This window comes from Pinus tabuliformis, chromosome 7 (assembly GCF_031772625.1).
Source record: "Pinus tabuliformis cultivar Carrire ecotype Pingquan chromosome 7, CPIR1, whole genome shotgun sequence".
Lineage (NCBI taxonomy): Eukaryota > Viridiplantae > Streptophyta > Pinopsida > Pinales > Pinaceae > Pinus > Pinus tabuliformis.
Genome location: NC_142293.1, coordinates 628,061,162 through 628,084,230, shown reverse-complemented (window position 1 = coordinate 628,084,230; position 23,069 = coordinate 628,061,162). Strand labels below are relative to the sequence as shown.

General features: G+C 39.0%; 1 protein-coding gene across 2 annotated transcripts in view; it reads left to right on the top strand.

Annotated features, from left to right (window-relative positions):
• Nucleotides 1-23,069, top strand: part of ECHID (enoyl-CoA hydratase/isomerase D) — a 346,677-nt gene that overhangs the window by 61,687 nt on the left and 261,921 nt on the right. For both annotated transcript variants that reach the window (XM_089458599.1, XM_089458598.1), the window contains exons 3-5: nt 12,119-12,220; nt 13,357-13,395; nt 13,743-13,841. In XM_089458599.1, coding sequence (XP_089314725.1) covers nt 12,119-12,220; nt 13,357-13,395; nt 13,743-13,841 — 240 coding nt within the window. The remainder of the gene's footprint in view (nt 1-12,118; nt 12,221-13,356; nt 13,396-13,742; nt 13,842-23,069) is intronic.

Here is a 23,069-nt window from a genome sequence, read left to right as displayed (position 1 = left end):
AGGATTGCTGTCTAGAAAGTGGCAGGAACATTGCATAGGCCAAAAGGAAAGACCTTATAGGCAAAAGTATCCCAAGGACAAGTGAAGGTGGTTTTATCCTGGTCTTCTGGGCTGATTTGGATTTGGTTGTACCCACTGAATCCATCTAGGAAAGAGATATATTTTTATTTTTATTTTTTTATTTTTTATTTATTTTTTTATTTTTTTATTTTTCCGTGCCAGGCCATCTAGCACTTGGTCAATGAAAGGTAGAGGAAAATGGTCCTTATTTGTGGCTTTGTTCAACTCCCTGTAATCGACACAAATCCTCCACTTACCATTTTTCTTTGGAACTAACACCAAAGGAGAGACCCACTCACTGTCGGAGATAGGGTAAATGAATCCTACATCTAGCAGTTTTTGCAGTTCTTCTTTGACTATATCTTTAAGAGCTGGATTCATCCTCCTTTGGGGCTGTCGGATTGGCTTGCAACCTTCTTTGATGTATATGTGGTGAGTACACACTGAGGGGTGCACTCCCTTCATTTCTTTGTAACTCCAAGCGAAGGCATCTAGATGTTCCTTTAGCATGTTGCATAACTTCTCTTCTTGGAGAGCATAAAGAGATGGATTGATTTCAAGGTTCTCTTAGGGCCGAATTCTATGGTTTTGACATGAAGGGGGTTGGAATCGGCCAAGCATAGTTCAATTAGATGATTGTTCTGGGTTTCATTTACTACATCTTCTAAGGGCAATGTACTGGGAGTTGGTCTTTGGAGTAGGTGTTCAATCAAATCATTTTCATCCTGTTGTCCTCCTCCCATGGTTGTTTCTAAAGTATAAAGTTGGGCGGAATAAACTTCATCTTCTTCCTCCTCCTCCAACCATAAAGGTAAATCATGCTCTAGAGATGGCTGAGTAGGAGGGTATAGGACTAACTGCTTGGACATATGCCCATTCTTGATGGTCATATTCCCAGCTTTGCAGCTGATATAAGCATCGACAATGGCCAACCAGGGTCTCCCAAGGATGAGAGAGTAACCAGTGATCTTAGCCTTAGGCTGGAGAACTATGAAATTTGCAGGGTACTCCTAAGAGTCAATGGAGACCATCACATCCTCCACAATCCCCTAAGGGGTCACGGTGGAGCGGTCTGCAAGCTATGTCACAGGGTTCAACGAACCTGAAGCTTCAGGTTTGAAATTCGGCGAACCTGAAAAAAAATTTGAAGTTCGTTCAGGTTCGCCGAACCTGAAAGTCGAACCCGAACCTCATCGAACTCCATCGAACCTAAACGAACCTAATCGAACCTAAACGAACCTAATCGCGAACTTAAAACTTTTACCGTTTGAACTGCTCTATCTTTGTGTTCGGCAGCAAATGCACTCATCGAAGTTTCATAAACACTTTTGAACTGCTACTTCTGCAACAACTAGGTTGACAACTAGTCCCTTCACTATCGGGTTGTTGCTCGCTTCACTGCTAGTCTGCTAGAAATGAAATGATAAAAATTGAAGGGTGAATTGGTCTTTTGGACATAGGTGAAAAATTCACCAAAAAAAGTGATTCAAAACCCAAAATGATATATCAGCCGCAAGGCTACAATATAGCAGAAACTAGAAACACAACTAAATGTCATATATATTAAGTAACAAACACTGAATTGAATTTAACCTAACTTAGTTAGTATAAAGAACGCTCATCTGAGAAGAGGTGTTAATTTGAAAACCAGATTTCCATGCTTATCATTTCTTTTTTTCTGTTTATTGACTGTTTGTAGTCATTGCTAAAACTAGGCACACATAAATGTCATATAAATAAGTAAAAAACATTGGATCAATTTTAACTTATTTTAATTTAGTATAAAGGATAAGCGTCTGAGAAGAGGCGTTAATTTGAAATCTAGAGGATTTCCATGTTTCTCATTTCCTTATTATGCTTATTGGCTGTTGGTAATCATTGCTGAAAGCAATGTCTTTAAATTTCCTATTTCCACATAACAGTAAAAAACAATAATACATTTTAAAGTTTATATAAAACTATTGATAATCAAGTGCATGCATTTGCAACCTGCTTAAATGTCTTCAATCCATCCACCATTGTACTCAAAACTAGTGTTTTGTTCTCTTTAGACAGTGACATCCCAAAAATTTCCATGAGATAAAGAAATTGCATTCCTTCTTCCCAAAATAGTTGGGAAGTCCAACCACTTTGCCATGAGGTCTCTTTCAAGAACTGAATTGATACTTCTTTCAGAGAACTCAACAAATAGCTCCAATATACTTCTGGTCTGTGTAATGTTTTGTTAGTCAATTATTTATGTGCTTGTTAGAAGTGGAAGATAGTGTCCTTCGTAAATATATCTTACTGTTAATTTTGGCAGAATGAGCCTCATATGGGCATCTTCAATTATTATGACAACATTATTCATGTATGTTTACTAATAAGAATTTGTATTCATGTGTTTATGGATCGATTTTGAATTTTCTATATTTTTGTCATATATATATATATATATATATATATATATAAATATATATATATTGAAAGATATGTATAGTCGAACCTAATGCCGAACCTCATTCTAACCTGATCGGAAAATTCGAATTCGAATCGAACTTAATTGTTGTCGAACTCGAATTGTGTGACATAGTTTGCAAGTTGCAGAACTATTGTGGTCTTCCTCAATGAACCTTGGAGGTTGAGCTTGAGCATGGTGTCTTTGGTCATCACATTAATGGTAGCCCCAAGATCGATCAAAGTGTGTGGGACAATGGTGCCATTGATGTGCACATCTACTACAAGGCTTCCAGGGTCCAAATACTTTGCACTGATTACCTGCCCCAACATTAAGTCGGACAATTGTCCAATGACATTAGTGGTAGGGGCATCTCTTCTTCGCCTCCCTAGATGCTTGAAACACTTCTCCTTAATCAACTTATTGTAAATAGGAACATATTTTATTGCTTGGAGAAGTGGAATCTTTACACAGATTTTTCGATTCTCCCAGAAGTTCAGTCTCTTTGGGGTAGGCTGGAGTGGTTGGGTTAATCTCTCAGGAAAGGGTGGATTTACTTTAAGAATGCTTTCCTCTCTTTCTTTCTCAACCTCCCTAGGTGGAGGTGGAGGTTGGTTATCCGGGAGAACTCTCCCAGATCTCAGGTTAATCTCCTGGATTTCCACAGCATAAGCTGGATATGATGTCTCTCCACTGTATACTTGCTGAGCCTGTTTGTTGTTCGGGTTCGGATTTGGCTGGGCAGGCATCTGGGGTTGCTTGGGTGGAGCAAAGTGTAACAACTATGGTTGGGCAGGTGGTGGAGGCAATAAAGCTGGAGCATTGTTGTATTGGGGCCTCCACCCCTGGGGCGGTGCATTCCATTGAGGTTGTGGTGGAGCATATGGTTGAAATGACTGGTTGGCTGGCTGGGAGTGATACTGAGATGCAAAGGACCAAGGAGGAGGTGTAGACCAGGAAGGATGAGCAGGGGGTCCCCAAGAAGGTATGGATGTGGTCTGGTTGGGGTTGTAATATGCATGGGATGACCCTTGCATGCCCTGCTGGTATGGTCTAGGCCCATGAGGTCTCCTTTGGTTTATGTAGCAGAGCTGCTTAGTGACCCCTTCAACTCCTTGATATACAACTTTGAGTCCAGGCAAAGAAGGACACTTGTCTGTGGAGTGGTTTTCTTCACAGACTGAGCAAATTTCAATAGAATTCAATGGACATTCATTCCTAGGGTGCCTCTTGGTGCATCTAGGACAGAAAATGGCCAAGGCTCTCTCTGCTTCCTCCTGCTTTTTCTTAATGTGCATAGTGTCCATTTGTAAGGCAAGGGTTTGCAACATCTCACTCTTGAAATCCTCTGGCATGTTTCCAATTTCACTCTTGATGGATGAATTGGAAGTGGATGCGCTGACCATAGGTTGACTACCCCTACCCTTTTTCCTAGCTGCCCTAGAATGGTTTCTAAAGTCAGTCTTGATATCCTCATAGGGTAATTGGTAGATATCTCCTCCTGCTAACAAGTGTAGGGTATCCAGAAGATTTTCCCTTACTCCCCTAAGCAAGACTAGCTTTAGTGACTCAGGGTCAAGAGTGCACCTAGCCCTTTTGTAACTAAGCTGGAATCTTTCTTCTGTTGGAAATAATACTGAGAGGGGGGGTGAATCAGTATTATCAAGTTATTTTAATAAATCTTCCTTATTTATACTTTGAATTATTTTTGCATGTCAGTACCATAAAATAATGAGCATGAACAAAGAAAACAGATAGTCACACCAAAGAACACCAGATGTAAGGTGGAAACCCAATGTGGGTGAAAACCACCTGCTGCAATATGTCTCTATCTTCTTTCAAATTAGAAACTCCTTTTACAATGGTTTTGTACTGGTGCAGTCCTTTACCAGTACGCAGGCTGCAACCTGCAGAGAGCTACAACTCTCTCTCGTTTTCCAGTCTCTCCTGGAAGGGAGCTACGACCCCCTACTTCTTTTCTTTCAAGGATCACTTTTCATAAATTTTCAAACTGATCCATAAACATCAAGAGATCATCAAGTACAAGTAAATCACCCAGTCAACTGCAGTAACCAGATCAAAAATAACAGTAAACTAAACCCAGAACACCTTATCAACAGAGAAAAGTCAGCCAACAAAAGATCTTAAGACAGATACACAGTTTTTCTTTCTCTGGCCTGCGGTCGTACGCACTTCACTTTCTGCACCTTTGCGTATACCCGCAGAGACCCTTCTGCCGCACCGCGTACCCACGCACTGTTTCTTTAATCACTCTGCGTACTGTTACTGTAGGTACGCACCCACAGATACTATCGCGCCGCGTACTGCTACTGTAGCCACGCACCCACAGATGCTATCGCGCCGCGTACCCACACACATGCGGCTTCTGAAGCGCCGCGTACTTTCCCTGTGCCCATGCACCTGAACCTCTGTCGCGCTGCGTACCCACGCACTGCGCTTTCTTCTGCTCTGCGTACCCACGCACTTGCACTGTTAATCACCTGCGTACCTCTGGTTAGGGCCGAAATTGGCAGTCCACCAGTGTGCTACAGATCGTCAGATGCCTAGATCTGTTCATGCGGTCGAGAGATCACCCTTCACAGATTCGCTTTCAACTTCACTTTTATATAGATCAAGCTTTTAAAACAATAACCCAATATTTCAGATCTTAAGATATTCAATTTGCAAAGATGCTTAGCCAAGTGATCTCCTTTGCTTTATATAGGCAAGCTCCTCCTAAAATCATGGATCAATACCATAGATAACCAATACAAGGGGCCCAAAGACATGGGGCTCAATAATAATAATAATAATATAAAACAATACCACGGGCCAAAACCATAGAATCAAGAATCAGCGGGCTAAATACCATGGGCCAAACATAGGAAACCCCACGTGAACGCGCTTCTCTGCCTCGAAGTAAGTGAACTGGGGGTACGCATCTTCTGAACGGGTGACCTGCGTGTCTGGTCGCAGTCCCTTCACGGCGTACCTGCTTGTACGCACCTTTTGAACTATTCTCCTGCGTACCTCTTGATTTTCAACATTTTGAGAGCCTGATCAGAGCATTGCCACTTGAGGGTGTTGCCATCAAGTACAACATCTATAACATAGAGCCATACCAGAATCATAATGCCAACATCTTCATAGTCCTCTAGGGATTCATCGTTGCCTATGGTCATCCTAAAAATTTCCTCTTTAGTATCCTTTGACCTACAGTGGTCTCGATACTTGTCGTTAAAGGCTCGCTGCATCTGAGCCCAAGTTGTGATGCTATCCTCAGGTAAACCCATGAAACAGCACAATGCTGCATCCTTTAGGGTAGATGGAAATAGTTTTAACTTCTGCTCATCATCTATATAGTCATAGGTTTGGCATATAACAACAAACTCAAATAGGAAAGTGTCAGGGTCTTCTGTGGTCAAGCCATGGAAATGAGGTAGGACAGAGGGGCTTATATTTTTCATTTTAGTGTACCCTCGACTCTCTCTCTATTCCCTTTGTCATTTCTGTTTTCAGCCATTGGTTCAGTGGGAATGGGTTCTTATTCTTCTTCCTCGCCTGTAGGTTCTTCAAATATGTTAGGTTGCTCACCTAAGGGTTCCTCCAGTTCACAGCCACTGAAGAAGAGGGAAGGTTGGCTGTTTGATGCAGTGGGGGTATTTGGCAAAAATTTCCCTAAGTTATCCCTATTCCTACGAGGCATGAAAGGAAATGTTTTTGGGTTGGTTTTGAGTTTTTTCAAACTTGGAAAGTATTTTGCAGAATTGAAATTGCTGATTAAATGAAAACTACTGACTGAATGAAAAAACTACTTGTTGAATTGAAATCTTGCTTGCAAAATGGAAAGGAAAGCATAAAATGTAGAATGAAAAAGGAAGCAACTAAATTACTTTTGCTGAAATAAATTAATGGCAGAATATTAGAGATAAGAAATAGAAGAAAGAAGCGGTATTCACATATTACTCAGACACCTCCCCGGCAACGGCACCAAAACGTGATGAGCGCCAGTATTGCAGCAAGAATGCTACAACTCTTGGGCTACCAGCTTTACTTTATCAACCCGGGGTTCGTACAAACTTGGAGGTGATAGTGCTGTATACACAAGTAAAAGTGATGGTTCTACCTTTTGTCACGGTTCAGCTGGCGAGAGACCACTGGGGTTTTCAAGCCAGACTTCTATGGAGTCAGAAGAAGCTTGGTTTCTTGATGGAAGAAAGGGAAATCTACTCTAAGGGAGAGTTACTCTACTGCAATAATGAAAAAGACTGAAATTCAATGCTAAATCACACCATTTCCTAATTAACTGCCAAGAAACTATGCTTTGCAATAATGCTAAATTAACATGAACCAAATGCTACTATCTAAGCATGGAAGTAAAAAGCATCAACAATCACTAATGTGCAAGTAATGGGACTGAAATAAATCTGTTTTTGTCTTTTTGCCTTTTCATGCAAAATCATGTATGCAAACTAATTTCTTTTGGTGATGTGGCAGGTGAATTAAGGAGGTTGGAGGATGGCTGGAAGGGTTAGGAGACGCTTGGATGGTGTGGGGGACCCTTGGGAGACCTTTGGTGACTTCCTAGAGGTTTTCCTTCAATTCGGCCTCAAAACAGGCCATTACAGGAAAACCTACAGGATGTACTTGAAACTTACAGGATTCCCTTGTAAACCTACAGGATACAATTGAGAGCAAAATGGGAGGTGTTGGAAGTGATGGAAGGCTTAGGGAATGTGGTAGATGGGTGGAATGAAGTGAGAAAAGGTTTAGGATCACTCAGAAGTCAACAACAAGGATAGAAGATGGTCGGATTCTCTTAATGTGCTTGGAAGAATTTCTATGTAAAATGATGAAAACTAGTGAAGGCAATGGTGAAAACAAGGAATGACTATAGTGGATGAAGTGGGAGATGGTTCTTGGCTATGAAGTCTTTGTCTACTCCTGAAGCACCTGCTCTGCATAAAACATGTATAGTTCCCAAAAAGCTATGTAAACAAGAAGCATTCTCATAAGCTAGAAAAGCAGAATTAATGAACTAACTGCCTACATTATGCATGAGGAAAGTTGCTGAAAGGAATGAAAACATGGATGAGATCTACTACAAGAATGAAGATAGAAGAGATGGCAATGAAATCCTACTTTGCAAAACTGATCAAATGCTAACTTAAATACAGTAAACTCTAAAGCTCATACAAGAAATAGAAATCTGTGTTTTTGGGGCTGCATAAGGGTCCCTTCCTCAAATCATGATCCCAAAGGGAGGAAATGAGGCCAAGACACCTATTGACAGCCTTGTGGTACTCCTCTTATCCCTGCTAACCTGCTACTGAAGTAAGGCACAAATGGAAGCAAACTAATAAACAACCAATCCAATCTACACTACTTGCAATGAAAACACATCTAAAGGCAAATTAACAATGAAGCTATGAGACTAATCTAAACATACAGATACAAGAAAGAGGAGCCTTGGCTGCTAGGGTTGGGCCCTAACCCAAGAGCTTTAGCCCTCTGAGTTAACTCAGTGCTAGCTCAAAACAAAACTCATTCTTATTACCAAAACAGAAAATTACATCAACAAAACTTCCACAAGTCTGGAGCTCGAAAATAGCTTAGAGTTTTACAACAAAAATTCAAATCCTAATGAGGTTTTAGGCCTCTTTACTTATACAACTGAAGTCCCCAACGACTTCCTTAAAATTAGGGAGGCTCGACTCCCAAACTCGAGATAAACTATCTCTTTGTTTCTCACTTGCCCGACTGCCTTCTAATGCTCATGGCTTGGCTGCTTGCACTTCGTGCTGGTATGATGGATGGAGGAATATTCAAATGGGGGAGAAGTAAATGAGGAGGATTTACCTCCTATAATCCCTCTCCCTTGTCCCATTCGAGTTTTAACCTTAGTATTTGCCAAAATTCCTTGATTTTCTTCTTCAATCCTATATTCAATGCATATTAGTCCACTAGGCATAATATCCAACTCTAACCCATCTCATAAAAAAAATATAATCAAAAACATGTAATAAGTTGTGAGAAAAGTTGGTTTGACTAAGCTAGGAGGTGAATTAAGGCCCATATAATTACCCAATGATGAGGCTCATCAACAGGACTAGTGGATGTCGATAGAGATGGATGTGGATGAAGCGACAGAGAGTGCTACAATGCAGGAGTCCACGGGCAGCGCGAGGCTAGCAGGTTGCAACAGTGCGAGAGGCACAAGAGTGTTGCAACGGTGCAGGATGGCACAGAGAAGTGTGCAATGGTGAGAGATGTAGGGAGTTGTTGCAGCAACGCAGAGGCCAGTAGAGGGAGCACTTGTTAGCGGCAGAGGGAGCTTCACCATCTGGAGTGTTTCTAGCCTGAAAGGGATGTCAAAAGTTGGGTGGATCAGTTACTTACTTCTTAGTAATTGGGTTGCAATGCAGTAGCACGATGCAACATGATGAGAAGGGGATACAGTGCAGATGCAGTGTTGGGAGTATGGACCAGCAACAACACGAATGTAGAGGGAGCTGCCATGCGGATGCAGCAGTGGCAGTGGCAGGGCCATGGGCAACAGTACAGGATGCAATAGTATAGAGGATGTTGGGCAGGGAGGCTTAGCATCAACATAGGTACCGATGTCGGATAATCAGAGTGATGCTCAGTGAGGAGTATTACTAGAGCACAATCCTCGCTAAGAGGGAGTGTTGATTTGGGGTAGCCTTGGATGTGCTCTAGCTATGAAAATTGGTGGAGAGGCTAAAGCACATGATATCTCCAAGACCCAGAAATGGTTTGGACATATTGTACCCGGTTTGGGAGATATTAAAATAATTAATATTTTTAATGGAGTTCCTAAGTCTAGACTTAGGAAAAATAAAATATTAATGGGAATTAATATAAAACTGGGTTAGAAGGTTCCAAAAGTCATGGATCAAGCCAAATCTAATCTTAGCTGTTGATTAGAGATTTAATCTCGGCTGTTGAAGGTCCAACGAGAAAAGTATAAGAGGAGGCTTGAGGGTCAGTTGGAGAATACACTAGAGTGATCAGTTATTCATTTTGCTAGAGCGGGGTTGCTAAGCAAAAGTGAATCAGTGATCAACAGCGAGGGGCAGTGAGTACTGGATAGAGAGGCAGAGACAATACTAAGAGACCAATGCAGAAGTAGAGAAAGCGAGAGCAGCAGACAGTTCAGGCCACACAGAGCCCAACAGAGACAACGTAGAGGCCAGAGGGACTGTGTCATCCACGCAAAGGCTGCTGGAGTGATGCAGAGGATCCCAAAGGTTGCGCAATGCCTCAGAGGGCTGATGCAGAGGGTCCTAGGGCTGACGCATGTCAGCAGGAGGCTGACGTAGAGGCTTGAAGGTCCAGCGTTGAACTTCAGAGTCGCCAGAGAGGGTTTCGTGGGACAGGTTTTCTGAATACCTGTTTCCGAATAGAGAGGTATTGTTGCCGTGTATTTTTCTCTGTCGGTTGAGCCGGTTAGGCACCCAGTTGAACTCAAGGAAATACTGCATAATAATAAACCCTCAGAATAGCTGCACCGGTTTTCCCGCATTGGGTTTTTTCGGGGAGATTTGTGCAAAAATAACGGTGTCACTTGTGTGTTGTTTTCTTTCAGCTGATGATCTGTAGATGTTGTGACTGTATTGTGTTTATTTCAGTATTTAAATGTTTTAAATAACTTGTTTAGAATTTACAAGTAGAAGAAATAAACTAGCAGAATACAGATTAATTTTCTAACAGATAGTCTTAGAAAATTCAACATACAAGTGACCTCAAGCTCATTTGGACATCACATCAACTCATCTTTCTTCTCTCTCTTGATTTGTTTTGTTCGTACAGGCTGAAGGTACAAAACTTGGTGTGGAACTAGGTATAGAACTGAGGTACAAAATGAAGGTACAAAACTAGGTGTGGAACTGAGTACAAAACTGTGGTACCGAACTGGGTACAAAACTGGTGCGAAACTAGCCAAAAGTACAAAACTGGGTGTGGAATTGGCCAAAAGTACAAAACCGCGTGCAAAACAGGCCGAAGGTACAAAACAGGGTGAAGGTGCAGAATTGTTGATACTTTGACTTTGACCAAATTTGACTATGGGCTGATATTTTTTATTTTGGTTGGTTATTCTCTTGGATAAGTCAAACTTTGATTTGAATTATTGTTTGTGGATTTGGGCTCATTGTACTCTCTACTAAACATTTTATGACAATCTAATAGAAGAAGAATTTCAAAGGGTTTTCCCCTTGTGGGGTTTTCCCCTGGTCTCCGACCAATATTGGTGTCTCTATGTGTGAATTCTTTTCTTCTATTGTTCCCTTATGTTCCGCTGCATTAATGATGATATTGTTCTTGTCATATAATTGGATATGTTGCTAATGATGTTATAATGTTGTGGCATGAATTCAATATATAAATGATGAAATGCAATTGTCTAAAGCAAAGAACAATATAGCCCTAGAAAAATTAACCAATTTACATCTCACCAAGGTCATGACATTTCACTCAAGCTAACCCAAGCCTTTTGCTTAAACACCAATTTCTGGAGTAAAAATTCATTTTGTTTAATCTTTGCCACATCATTGAAGCCATAGTTTCCCCTTAGCCTTTCAAGGGTGCCCCGCATGCTCTCAATGAATAAAATATCAATTTCTCCACTTGGTTTCATGTCCACATCTTTGGGTACAAAACCCACAGCGTGGGTAGATTGCCCACAAACCACTTTTGTGGGTCAACTCTTCACAAACCCAGTACCCCAGGGGTTGTGGGAGTACCTCCCAAGCTACATAAATGAACACCTCGAGGCTGGTTGCTACTATTAATGAAAAAGTGGTTTGAAATTTCTTCATAAATTTATGTTCTATTATATTATATCTTTAAACATCTTTATAATTTCAGATTAAGAGAATGTGCTAGGTCAAAGTCGGTTAAGATTGTTTCCATGCTGGACTCGGTGACAGGTGATTGTAATATTTTAGGTACCAATACTTATAATATTGAAGGATAGATGGCTTACTGGAAGCCATTTCATGCAAAAGATCAGGTCTTTTATTTTGGGGGAGCGTAACCAGCCTGCTAGTAATCTTCTCATGGAGCTTATGGACTGTTAGTAGGCAGTTTTGGCTACTGATTCTCCTAAATTAGCAAAGAATTATCTTCATGGCTCCAATTTGTGGCAGATGCAAATTAGATGTTCCTTTCACGTCTTTTTTTCATTTCTACTTTGTAGGATCAAGTCCATTTCCTACTGATAAATCTACAATACTTTTGTTGAGGGCATTTTTCACATTTATTGGTTATTTAAATGTCTTGTATTGGTTCAATGTTTTGCTCTTGTATGTGGAGGTTCAAGCTAGGGAAACAAAGATGTAGGGAGAGAGAGAGAGAGAGAGAGTTTTGCACTGACCTTCAAATTACCTAGATGACATTTAAGAAAAATATATTCTTTTTATAAGCATGTCAAAGTCTATGTCTTTTTCCATAATGTGATATGGACTCTTCCTTGTTAATGTGCAGAAAACAATACACTTTCCTATGAATCCACTATGTTGGTTTCATCTGATCTTTTATAATCGTGAGGTTATTAGTTTTCATGAATGATTAGAGAACTTGTCCTCCTTTTGATTGCAGGGTAATGAGGCATTTTGTAGTGGCGGGGATCAATCACTGCGAGGACCTCAAGGGTATTCTGATCATGATAGCTTTGGACGCCTTAATGTTTTGGATGTGCAGGTATGAAAATCCTGAGATCTACATAAAAAAACAATTGATTTATTGTTTAATATCGCTGAATTTCTAGTAAAAAGCTTGATTTGTGAGTGTTTTTTTGTTTACGTACTTTTCATATAGAGAGATGAGAGGATACCAAGGACTGAGTTCTAGCATAAATTCTGACCTGAAAAAGGGAATTAAATGTCCACTTCAGGTATATATTTGTAAACTTGACAACTTGGTCATTATTACATTTATCTTAGGATAATATCAAATCTGGATTCGGTACACACCATGAAGGGTCATGTTCCATGATGTACTTATTTGCGCTATGAAGTAATGGGCAGCATTCTTCATTTTTTTAAATCAAATCTGTATGTACTAGATTAAAAATTGCATGAATCTGTGAAGTGGGCAAAGGTGCAAACAGACATTATGGATCAGTTAAAAAGCACTACCTTGGAGGTGGAGACAAACTGGAGATGAAGAGAGGGTAGCTTCAAATTATATTTCATTCATTTCTACAAACCTTTAACTCTTCTGAAGCACACACTCTACTGTGTTTATCTCGAGTTTAGAAGTTGAGTCTTTCCACCTCAAAAATATCATTATGAAATGCAATCTACCATCTACTGTATATACCAGTAATCTATCTTCTAATGTTCACTGCATTTATGCTTTTTCTCTGAAGAAAATGTACATATATTACATTGTGAATTTTCTACATCATCAAGGATTATATGGTGTAGCTAAGGAGATACTGAAATCAAGGCTTGAATCCTGTCTACTGTCTCTATGGTTACCGTATGCAAAGCATTTTATGATTTTATTTCCAATGTCTTATTGCCATCTAAAATTTAGTATTGTGTTTTGAGAATTTATACAGCAACTTCTTGTCTTATCTTGGAATAACACAGTTTTCTACTGTATTTTAACTACATTTCCTTTACATCTAAAATTAGCAACTTGGAGATGCAAACTGTTTATAATTTTCTTCATATGTGAAAAGTTACATGCAAACAAGGTGTACCATTATAAAAACCACAGGTTATCAGACATTCTTCTAATATTAGACTCTAAATTATTAGATGCATTGAAATGGATCATGGTAAAAATTAATAGTTTGACTTTCAAGTTTTTCATTTTATCTTTTGCAGGTACAGATCCGACGCCTTCCAAAACCAGTGATTGCAATGGTATATGCATTTCTCATATTTTGGTTTCTATTGCAGTCAAAATGACCACAACTGGCCTTAAGATCATATTCAAATTTGAAAGGCGCACAAATACACATAAATATCTTGAAAGAAATAATATATAATAGATTAATTTGATGATTGTTACAAGGATCAGAGCCAAGTACTTATATTGAATTCATGTGTTTTGGTGAAAAGAATAACTAATTGTTAGTATTGTTATAATTAGTTAATAGAATTACAACTAAAGACATGTTGGGCCTGTTTGGGAACAAAATTTTCTTAAGAGATTTAGATTCGTTGTTGATTCTGTAAATAAATTTATTTGATTCTTGTTGTATATATAGGTAGCTGGATATGCAGTCGGTGGTGGGCATGTTTTGCACATGGTTTGTGATTTGACAATTGCAGCAGATAATGCTGTTTTTGGTCAAACAGGTCCAAAGGTGTGACTCCTGTTCTCTACAAAGCACTTGAAGTTATTTCTGCCAAAGGTATCCTGCTCTTGATAAATAGACTTTCATATGGAAAATCACAACAGTTAGTTATGACACTTGTACAAGGATAGATATTTTCATTGAAAATTATAAGCAGAATTGTTGTGCCTCATATGACAATGCTGATTCTGCGGTTTCTCTCATCACATTATGAATGCATTGACAAGTCAATTTGTCAGCAAGTTATATATCATATATCTACACGATAATATTGATAGCAAAACCCATTCAAAGTGCATAAATTGGGATAAGTGACCAACGTCAATCCTTTAGTTTATGATTGTGTATTTCTGAGGAATTACTTATTATTACCAAAGAGAATATGTACAAAGATAAAATCTATCTACAAAGGATGTTATGCAAGAAAGCCATACAAAATTAGGCATCTTTCTCAGTGCTACTAGGGATGAGAGAAGATCTGAATATGCAAGTATATTAGCATTCTGTGTCCATAATAAGTAAAAAAACTTTGGTTAGTAATTGAGAGCGTACCTCTCCTCACCACATTCTAAGAAAGAAGAGAACAGAGGTATCACAATTTAAGAAACTTCTCTGACATCTCATTCTCCATAATAAATGCATAGGGGATACCTGAATGCAGTGCCAAAGGCTCGTGAAAATAGATAGCACCAAATGATTAGAATCCCTAACAAGGCAACTTTCCAATGCATGTTACCTTGGAAGATTGATGGAGAATGCTTCAAACCTGCTGCTAACAACTTTTGGCTATCATGCGATCCCAGAAAACATGCTTAAAATTTTTAACCTTTCAATAGACAAGGCATTAATCAATTGTGAATCAGCTCCTGGCTAAACAGGCTTTTGTAGACGTAGGCAATCCTTGGCAGATGACAAGCAACAAACCAAGCAAAAAAGCAAAGCTTGTAGGAAATATGGAAGGAGTCGAAGGACCACTCACTATGGAGCGCTATGGAGCCTCTGTATCCATCCATTCTTCAGGTCTGAGGTATCCCAACTAGTATTTTGTGTAATTGCAAGGGGACTTTTCTTATGCAACAACAAATACAATGTTTTGAACTGTGGAGGTGAATTGGGCTTTCAAAATTCCAATGCCAGTGTCTTCAAATTGGCTCGGTTAGAATAAATTCTAGCACCATGTATGACATAAAGTCCCAAGCATCAAGGGGCGCTTAGGAACGCTACCCACTGTCACCTCAGTAGGTCTTCATTTCTCTTTAGGTTGGCTCTTGTCAAACTCAAGTGGGGCTTCCCTATAAGGTGGGATTGCTAGGCTATAGGATGGGGGCTCAAGGTGATTTAATGAAGAGCTTAAGCAAAACAGGTGGTAGTTGTAGTATATAAAATAGGATGTAAATGGAAATGGGACAAGGACAAGATATGGAAAAGGACAAAAACAGGGAATGAAAAGAGATGGAAGGAAAGCAGTGCCTATCAATCATGGGCTAATGGAGTCACAAGGCATTGAATTAATGAGAGAAATAGTGTGAACAACTACTTTGAAGTAGGTTATATGGTATAATAGGCTTGTTTACCATCTTCCATAAATTAGTAGATGAAGAAACTATTTGATACGTTAATCTTTAAGGGGTGTACTTAAGGTTAAAAAGAGCCCAATGTGATACATTGATTAAGTATTTGCTGGGAATGTGTTGTGCAAGACTGGTCTTGGAGGGTTAAGATCACCACTCATCAAATTATAAAGGTGCTGTTTTATGGCTGTAATGCTCTTCCAAATTTGCAACTTAGTTGATAGAAGAAAGGAGAAGTACAGAAATAAAACAAAGAATAAAGCAAAAGGGAGAACCTCCTCAAACTGCTTAATTGCTAGGTGAATAAATTCATTACTAAGCCTTTATAAAAGGACAAGAAGAAGAATCTACAATAACATAAACAACAAAGTTAAGAGCATAAATCTTCAAGGGTGGCAGTACAAAGGAGCTCCATCAAGCTTTAATTCTTGAGCTTGATACTTCATCGCTTCTCTAACTCCTAAATCTCCAATTGCCAATTCTAAATGAAGTGGAGAAAAATTCCTCTTCTTATAGAATGAGTTAAATCTCCCATATAATGAAATATATGAAATATATGAACTTACTGACTCCATGACAAGTGAACAAATAGTAAAATATTGGAGTAGTTAGATCCACTATTGACAATATCATGGCCTGTGGACACTATCCTTTTCAGGAGAGTTTGCCCTTATCCAAAAATAGGCAATATACCAAGTCAAACATTAAATAATTCCACATAGAATTCACCCTCCAAGAATGGATGCATGCAAAATATAATAAAATACACTTCAATCTAGGAGGATGTGCTCAAAGGTCCACCTAGAAGGGCTCACAAAGTGTGTCCTCCAAGGTGCATGAGAGATATGTTGAGAAATGTAACTAGTATCGGTCTTCATAATTGCATTTGAGTCATGATGCAATGTATTTGTCAAAAGAAAGAAAAGAAAATTATTATATAAGAAAAAATAATTTTTATGAGCATGGGTTTCATGCTCTATGAATTTTGGTTCTAGGTCAAAGCCTCCATTGAAGGCTTCTAGGTTTGTGTCTTAAGTCATTATCGTTGTCATTATATTCTAGACCCTTCTTGGGCTCATTGTATCAAAGAAAGAAAATTATTTTATGTATTTTGGTCACATTATACTCCACCAAGTCGGCCTACCCTTTCTCTTCAAGTTGGCCTCAAAAGGAGCTTCAAACCACTATAAATAGCCAAGCATTTGACCTAGTATGCAGATGATCCAAGCAAGAAATTCGATCTGTAGTTTTAAGAAAAAGAAAAGGATGCGAATAGCCTAGAAGTGAAGGAAGATCATAGCGATGAAGAAGAGACATTTATCTAGTCAAAGGAAAGTCGAAATTCCTATCCTTATGCCACACATGCGAATCAACTGAAGACTGAAATATTGCAGGGCCAAAGTTACAAAGACTGAGATCACAGATCGAAAATTGCAGAAGTAGAAGAGAGGGCCGATACTCTGTTTTTAGAAGGATAATTTATGTTGACTCTTGAGATTTTGATTGAAGTTTGAATTATCTACATGGGAAGCTGACTTGGTGGAATGGAGGAAGTATGTCTTGGTCAAAGGGTCTAGGTTGTCTCATTTGATTTGATTCTAAAGAAGAGAAGAAGAACTTTTAGAGTATTCACCTAGGAGAGGGGTTTTGCCTTAGCTGAGTGCCTACATCTTGTGTTATTTGTTGTGCTTGTGATATTTATTGTTTAGAATTTGTCTTGATAATAAGAATATAATAATTGGATAGAAGAACTAATAAGAAACATCACAAGAAAGTGTCAAAGAAAGAGAAATCAATCTAATAAAAACCCTAACTATGCTGCCCTAAGGATTTCTCAACAATGTATCAGAGCTAAGGTCAGTAGAACAAGGCAACTAGAAATCACTTCTGTGATAAAGGAAGTCACCCCTTGAAGGCCAAGCTACCTAGAAGGAAAATCAATTTGAAAGAGCATATTTTCTGGGCATATATACAAGTTAATATCTCTGTGATCAGGATGCAGACCAGAACTTGAAGGCCGAAGTACTAAAAGGAACCGAGAAGTATTTTGTTAAAGATCCAAGGAGCTAGGCTACAAGCTGAGTCAAGGCTGAGTTCCTTGTAACAGAAAGTGAAGTTCAGTGCATAATGATTTCAGAGATCCGAAAATCATGAGGTCCTATACAATTTTGAGAAGGTGACCAAGTTACTAACTCATCTTTTGTTGACTAAAGATAGTATTAAAAGGCAACATGGGATCTACTTGTAAGAGGAACCAGGACCAAACTATATAGAGCCTCTCCATCACTCGAGCTGTGTCACCTTGAAAAAAAAAGATCTAGTCCGCATCTATTGAAGGAGAACCAAATATGTTCAAGAAACTATTTTTTGTGCTTATTGAAAGCCCTAGTTTAAGGGATGAGTTGGTATAAGAAGGTTATAGGAGTCTCAATGATACTGAAAGAAGTTCCTTATGCATAGTCTATCATTGAGCAAGCCTATTATCTCTGTCTCAAAAAGGAGAATTAATATACAACAACAAGGAGAACCTGTAATCTTATCACCTTGAAAGCTTCTACTACAATGATGAAAGAAGCATTAAGCATCTTGCACAACCCTGTGGAAGGAGCATTGAAGATCTTGTCAAAGTCAAGTACCTGACACTGTGTTTATGTTCTGCCAGGAGAGCAGTGAGCTCGATAGAACATCTAAATTTCTAATCATGAAAAACAAAGGTATGTAATCTTGAGGTATGTATAGAATTTTAATTTGCTAAAGAGTCTAACATGAAATGTTTTAAGGTTTAGTTAGTTATATGATTCTAGGGATGGCAAGATTTCATTGTCATGAAGATTTTTAATATCTAGGGATTGTAAATCTTATGGAAACCATCATCCTAATTCTCATGTTCCCTCTAAGAAACCCTAACTCATGATAACTAGGGTTTGTAGGTATATGGCAATCCTTTGCAAAAATATAATTGATTGATGTCTAGGTTTTGACATAATTAGGGTTTGTACTCAAAATTCCTAGGAATTCATTCTCTAAAAGGTAATGGAAACCCTAGATAATCATCAGGCTATTGTACTTGCATATTTTGGCTATGCTTTTCAATGAATATTGCAGGTATATATTAAGAATGGTGACTTAGTAAATCGAGTTGGATCCTTGGGCACTCTAATAAAAGTTGACTCATATGGAAATGGAGCAGGAAAATGTTGTCATGATTCAGAGGGAGCCTTTCAATAAGGAAACCCTACAAGGTTTGTAAAAGGAGCAACTCAAGGTATGTTTAAAACCACAATATTTGTAGCTAATCTTCTTCATTAAAAGGTATGATCATTTTGAAATTTGCTTTGTATTACTAACTCTCTCATGTCTAGGGTTTTGAATCATAAAGATTCTTATTTAGGGTGATTAATCTCTAGATTAAATCAACCCTTGTCATACTCTCTATCTTTTGTTCACTTTGGTAAAACCCTAACCTTTAGGGTTCACTGTAAAACCCTAGCCTTTTAAGGTTTGTTGTTGATGTCTAGGATATATGATGAAACCCTAGATTTTTAGGGTTTGATGAATTATGGTTTATGATAAAACCCTTACAATAGTCAATGTAAAATCCTAGGAATGAATCCCTAGGTGTATATGCTTTCATTTGATTGAAACCCTAGCTTGGTCGAGCTGTTGTAGTTTTGATGTTTGTGTCTAGGGTTTACAACAAAACCTAGTAGAGATTGATATAAATTTCTAGGGCATGATAATGAAACCCTAGATGTAATAATGCTTTCGCTATGATTGAAATAAATTGTTGATATCTAAAGTTTAGTTTTGATGATGGAATCTGGGGTTTGTGACAAAAACCCTAACAAAGATTGTTGTGAAAGTCCAGGGCATGAAAAGTGTAACCTTTGTTAATTGAAAAACCTAACTAGGTTTAGGTTTTAGATATCTAAAGATTGATTTCTTACCCAAAGGTTTGATAACCCTAGATGCTCTCTCTCTTTTCGTATCGTACTAACCCTAGTTTGATAAAGTTGACTTCATGCTCTTGTACATATATATTTGTGCTTGGTTATACTTGTAAAATATTTGCAGGTGCACAGTCTTCAAGATGTTGAAGATGCTTACCTACCTCATACTTAATGATGATGATGATATTGAGCATGATGGAAAGAGGGAGCTGTAATGAATGATCTTGTTGACATGTAAATGCTGATTTGGGGTAGCATCAGATGTGCTCTAGCCATGAAAATTGGTGGAGAGGCTAAAGCACATGAGATCTCTAAGACCTAAAAATGGTTTGGACAGATTGTACCCGGTTTGGGAGATATTAAAATAATTAATATTTTTAATGGAGTTCCTAAGTCTAAACTTAGGAAAAATAAAATATTAATGGGTATTAATATAAAACTGGGTTAGAAGGTTCCAAAAGTCATGGATCAAGCCAAATCTAATCTTACCCGTTGATTAGAGATTTAACCTCGGTCGTTGAAGGACCAATGAGGAAAGTATAAGAGGCTTGAGGGTCAGTTGGAAGATACACTAGAGTGATCAATCGTTCATTTTGCTAGAGCGGGGTTGCTAAGCAAATTCGAATCAATGATCAACACCGAGGGGCAGTGAGTACTGGACAAAGAGGCAGAGACAGTGCCGAGAGACCAGTATAGAGGCAGAGAGCGAGAAGCAACAACCAGAGCAGGCCACGCAGAGCTCAGCGGAGACAGCGCATAGGCCAAAGGGACTGCGTCATCCACGCAGAGGGTAGCTGGAGTGACGCAGAGGGTCCTAGAGGCTGCACAGTGCCTCAGAGGGCTGACATAGAGGCTAGAAGGGCTAGCGCAGAGCTTCAAAAGTGCTGGAGAGGGTTTCGTGGGACAGGATTTTTGGATACTTGTTTCCGAATAGAGAGGTATTGCTGTCGGTTATTTTTCTCTATCCGGTGAGTCAGTTTGGCACCCAGTTGTACTCAAGGAAATACTACATAATAATAAACCCTCAGAATAGCTGCACCGGTTTTCCCGCATTGGGTTTTTCTGGGGACATTTGTCCAAAAATAATGGTGTCACTTGTGTGTTTGTTTTCTTTCAACTGTTGATCTCTAGATGTTGTGACTGTATTATGTTTATTTCGGTATTTAAGTGTTTTAAATAACTTGTTCGAATTTAACAAGTAGAAGAAATAAACCAGAAGGATACAGATTAAATTTCTAATGGATAGACTTAGAAATTTCAACAGTAAAGATAGAAGGAATAATGTTCCGTAAGGTTGAATTTCTCCAATAATATGTTAATGCAAAAGAAAGAGCCTGTGTGGCTGAGATGTTGATGGATTTGTTCCCTAGAAGAAAAGAAGCTTGATAAAGAAGATGTATATCTCCCTAGTTTAGAGGGAGGACATATTGTGATAACTATAGTGAATACCATGAAGAAAGAATGAAGATTGGAGAATGGCTAAACCACTGCAAATGGTTATTCATGATTAATAAAGTTGTGTTCGTGATTGATGAAGTTGTGAACAAGGATTGGATGTTTTGGAAAGTGTTGAGGATGAGTTTGGCGCTATTGAAGAAGTTGAAGAAGGAAGCTTTCATCAAGATATGTGGATTTTTGTAATGACCTAAGCAGCATCAAAATAGTTGAAGACCCCCAAGTTTTGTGCTAGCATACAAGAACATATACATTGGAAGTTTAATACTGGTAGGGGTCGTGAAGCTACAATACGTGCCATCAAATTAACAAGTAGTTGATGTGTTGACGGAATCTCTTCCCATCAAGAAGTTAGTTTATTTTAGGAGCATGCTCGAATTGGTGGATATCTTTTATTTGGTTGAGAGGAAGAGATGAAGTACCATAAAACTGCTTGTATAATGGTGCTTGGAAGGACATCGTGGCCTGGTTAATATTGAGATCTCTGTTGATGTCTAAATCCCATGAGGGAGGGTATGATGTGGAGCTCTAGTTTAGTGGTGGTACCTGGATCCCTGTAAGGGTTGGTGTTAGGGCATGGAGGCCTAGATGGTATCTATATTTTGTTGGATGGATACCAGGGCTATAGCCTGATGGTACCTATAGTGGAAAATGCCTAGATGACACCTTAGTCCCTGTTGGGAGGATACCTAGGCAGTGACACTATCCCAAGCATTGCGTATGTTGTTCTACTCTTCTGAAGAAAATTTCAAATTGAGGTCAACCTTGTACTGATTGAACACTTATGAATACCTCCCTAGTTAAGAGGGAGTGTTGAGAAATGTAACTATATTTGGTTTTCAATAATGTACTTGAGTCATTATGTAATGTAGTTGTCAAAGGAATAAAGAAAATAATTTTTATTATTATAACAATGATTTATTAAATCATGGGTTTCATGCTTGGGTCATCATTATATAAGTCAAAGTCTCCATTGTGGACTCCTAGGATTAATATTCAGTTTATAGAGTCATTGTACATTCGAAGAGACCCTTCTTGGACTTTAGAATCATGTAAAAAGGTTTTGTCTCAAGTCAAATATGAATTATGTACCCTCCACATCATGTTAGCCTAAGGACCCCCATTCAACCCACAAGAAGCCTATATATTCAAGGAGGTGGAAGTCATTTGAATCACTCACTCTTAAGCAACTTCGATATCTCAAGAAGAGCTGGAGAAGTGCAAATTCTGTTGCCGGGAGGATGAAAGAACTGCGAGTTTGGGGAAGTCTATAGAGAGGAAGAAAATCAAATTTTGGTGCCTCTCTCTCTCTAAGTTTTGTTGTTTGGGTTGGGAGATCGAAGTCTCCTAAGATTTTGTTGTTGTCGGAAGCTGCTGCCTAGTCGAAGTTGCTAGAAGGGTTCAAAGATCTGGGAGGCTGACATGGTGTGGAGGGAAAGTCTAGTCTTGGTCTAGGGTAAAGTGTCTCAAAGAATACTATTGAAAGGAAGAATTATCTTGACTGGGTTTTCCCTTTGAGGGGGGTTTTGCCTCTCATGTGCCTATATCTTGTGTCTCTTGTTTTGTGATCTTCATACACATATATATGGTAATTTCTTGATGAAAGATAAGATAATAAAGAAGTAAAAGAAGCCAACACTCTCACAAGTAATTATCAAGAAAGGAGAATCAAACCCTAATATAATATCTTTGATTTTCCATCATGATTCATGAGGAAGGCACCTCACTGCGTTGCTTTGGGACTATAGCTCCATATCGCCCCATCTCACTCCTGGAAATATAGCTGCAAACATGGCGAAATCTTCCTCTAGCCTGGAGGATACTTTGTCTATCTTTGCCGATGCTGCCGCGTGGTCCTGCTTCTCTTGCTTATCCTTCTTCTTGAGAGGACACTGACTATTGTAGTCGCCAAACTCACCACACTTGAAGAACTTGACCTGATATGTCCTTTTCTTCTTCTTCATGCCATGTCCTTGACTGGGACCCTTTGATGCAAGGGTCACATTCTCCTCCTCTTTTTCACCCTTCGAACCCTTACTGCTGCTTTTGTTAAAGGAGGTCTTCACAAGTGCTCGCCTCATTTCCTCCTGCTGCAAGTCTGACCACATGCTGTCCCACTTAGGTAGGGTATCTCGTCCCAAAAGGCCTTGAACAAAGATCTCCTAGTCCTATGAGACATTGTTCAGTGCCAAACGTACAAGCTCCGTGTCCTGAGGTGCCTCACAAGTTGCTGTGAGCTGATTCTAGATTTCCTGAATTTT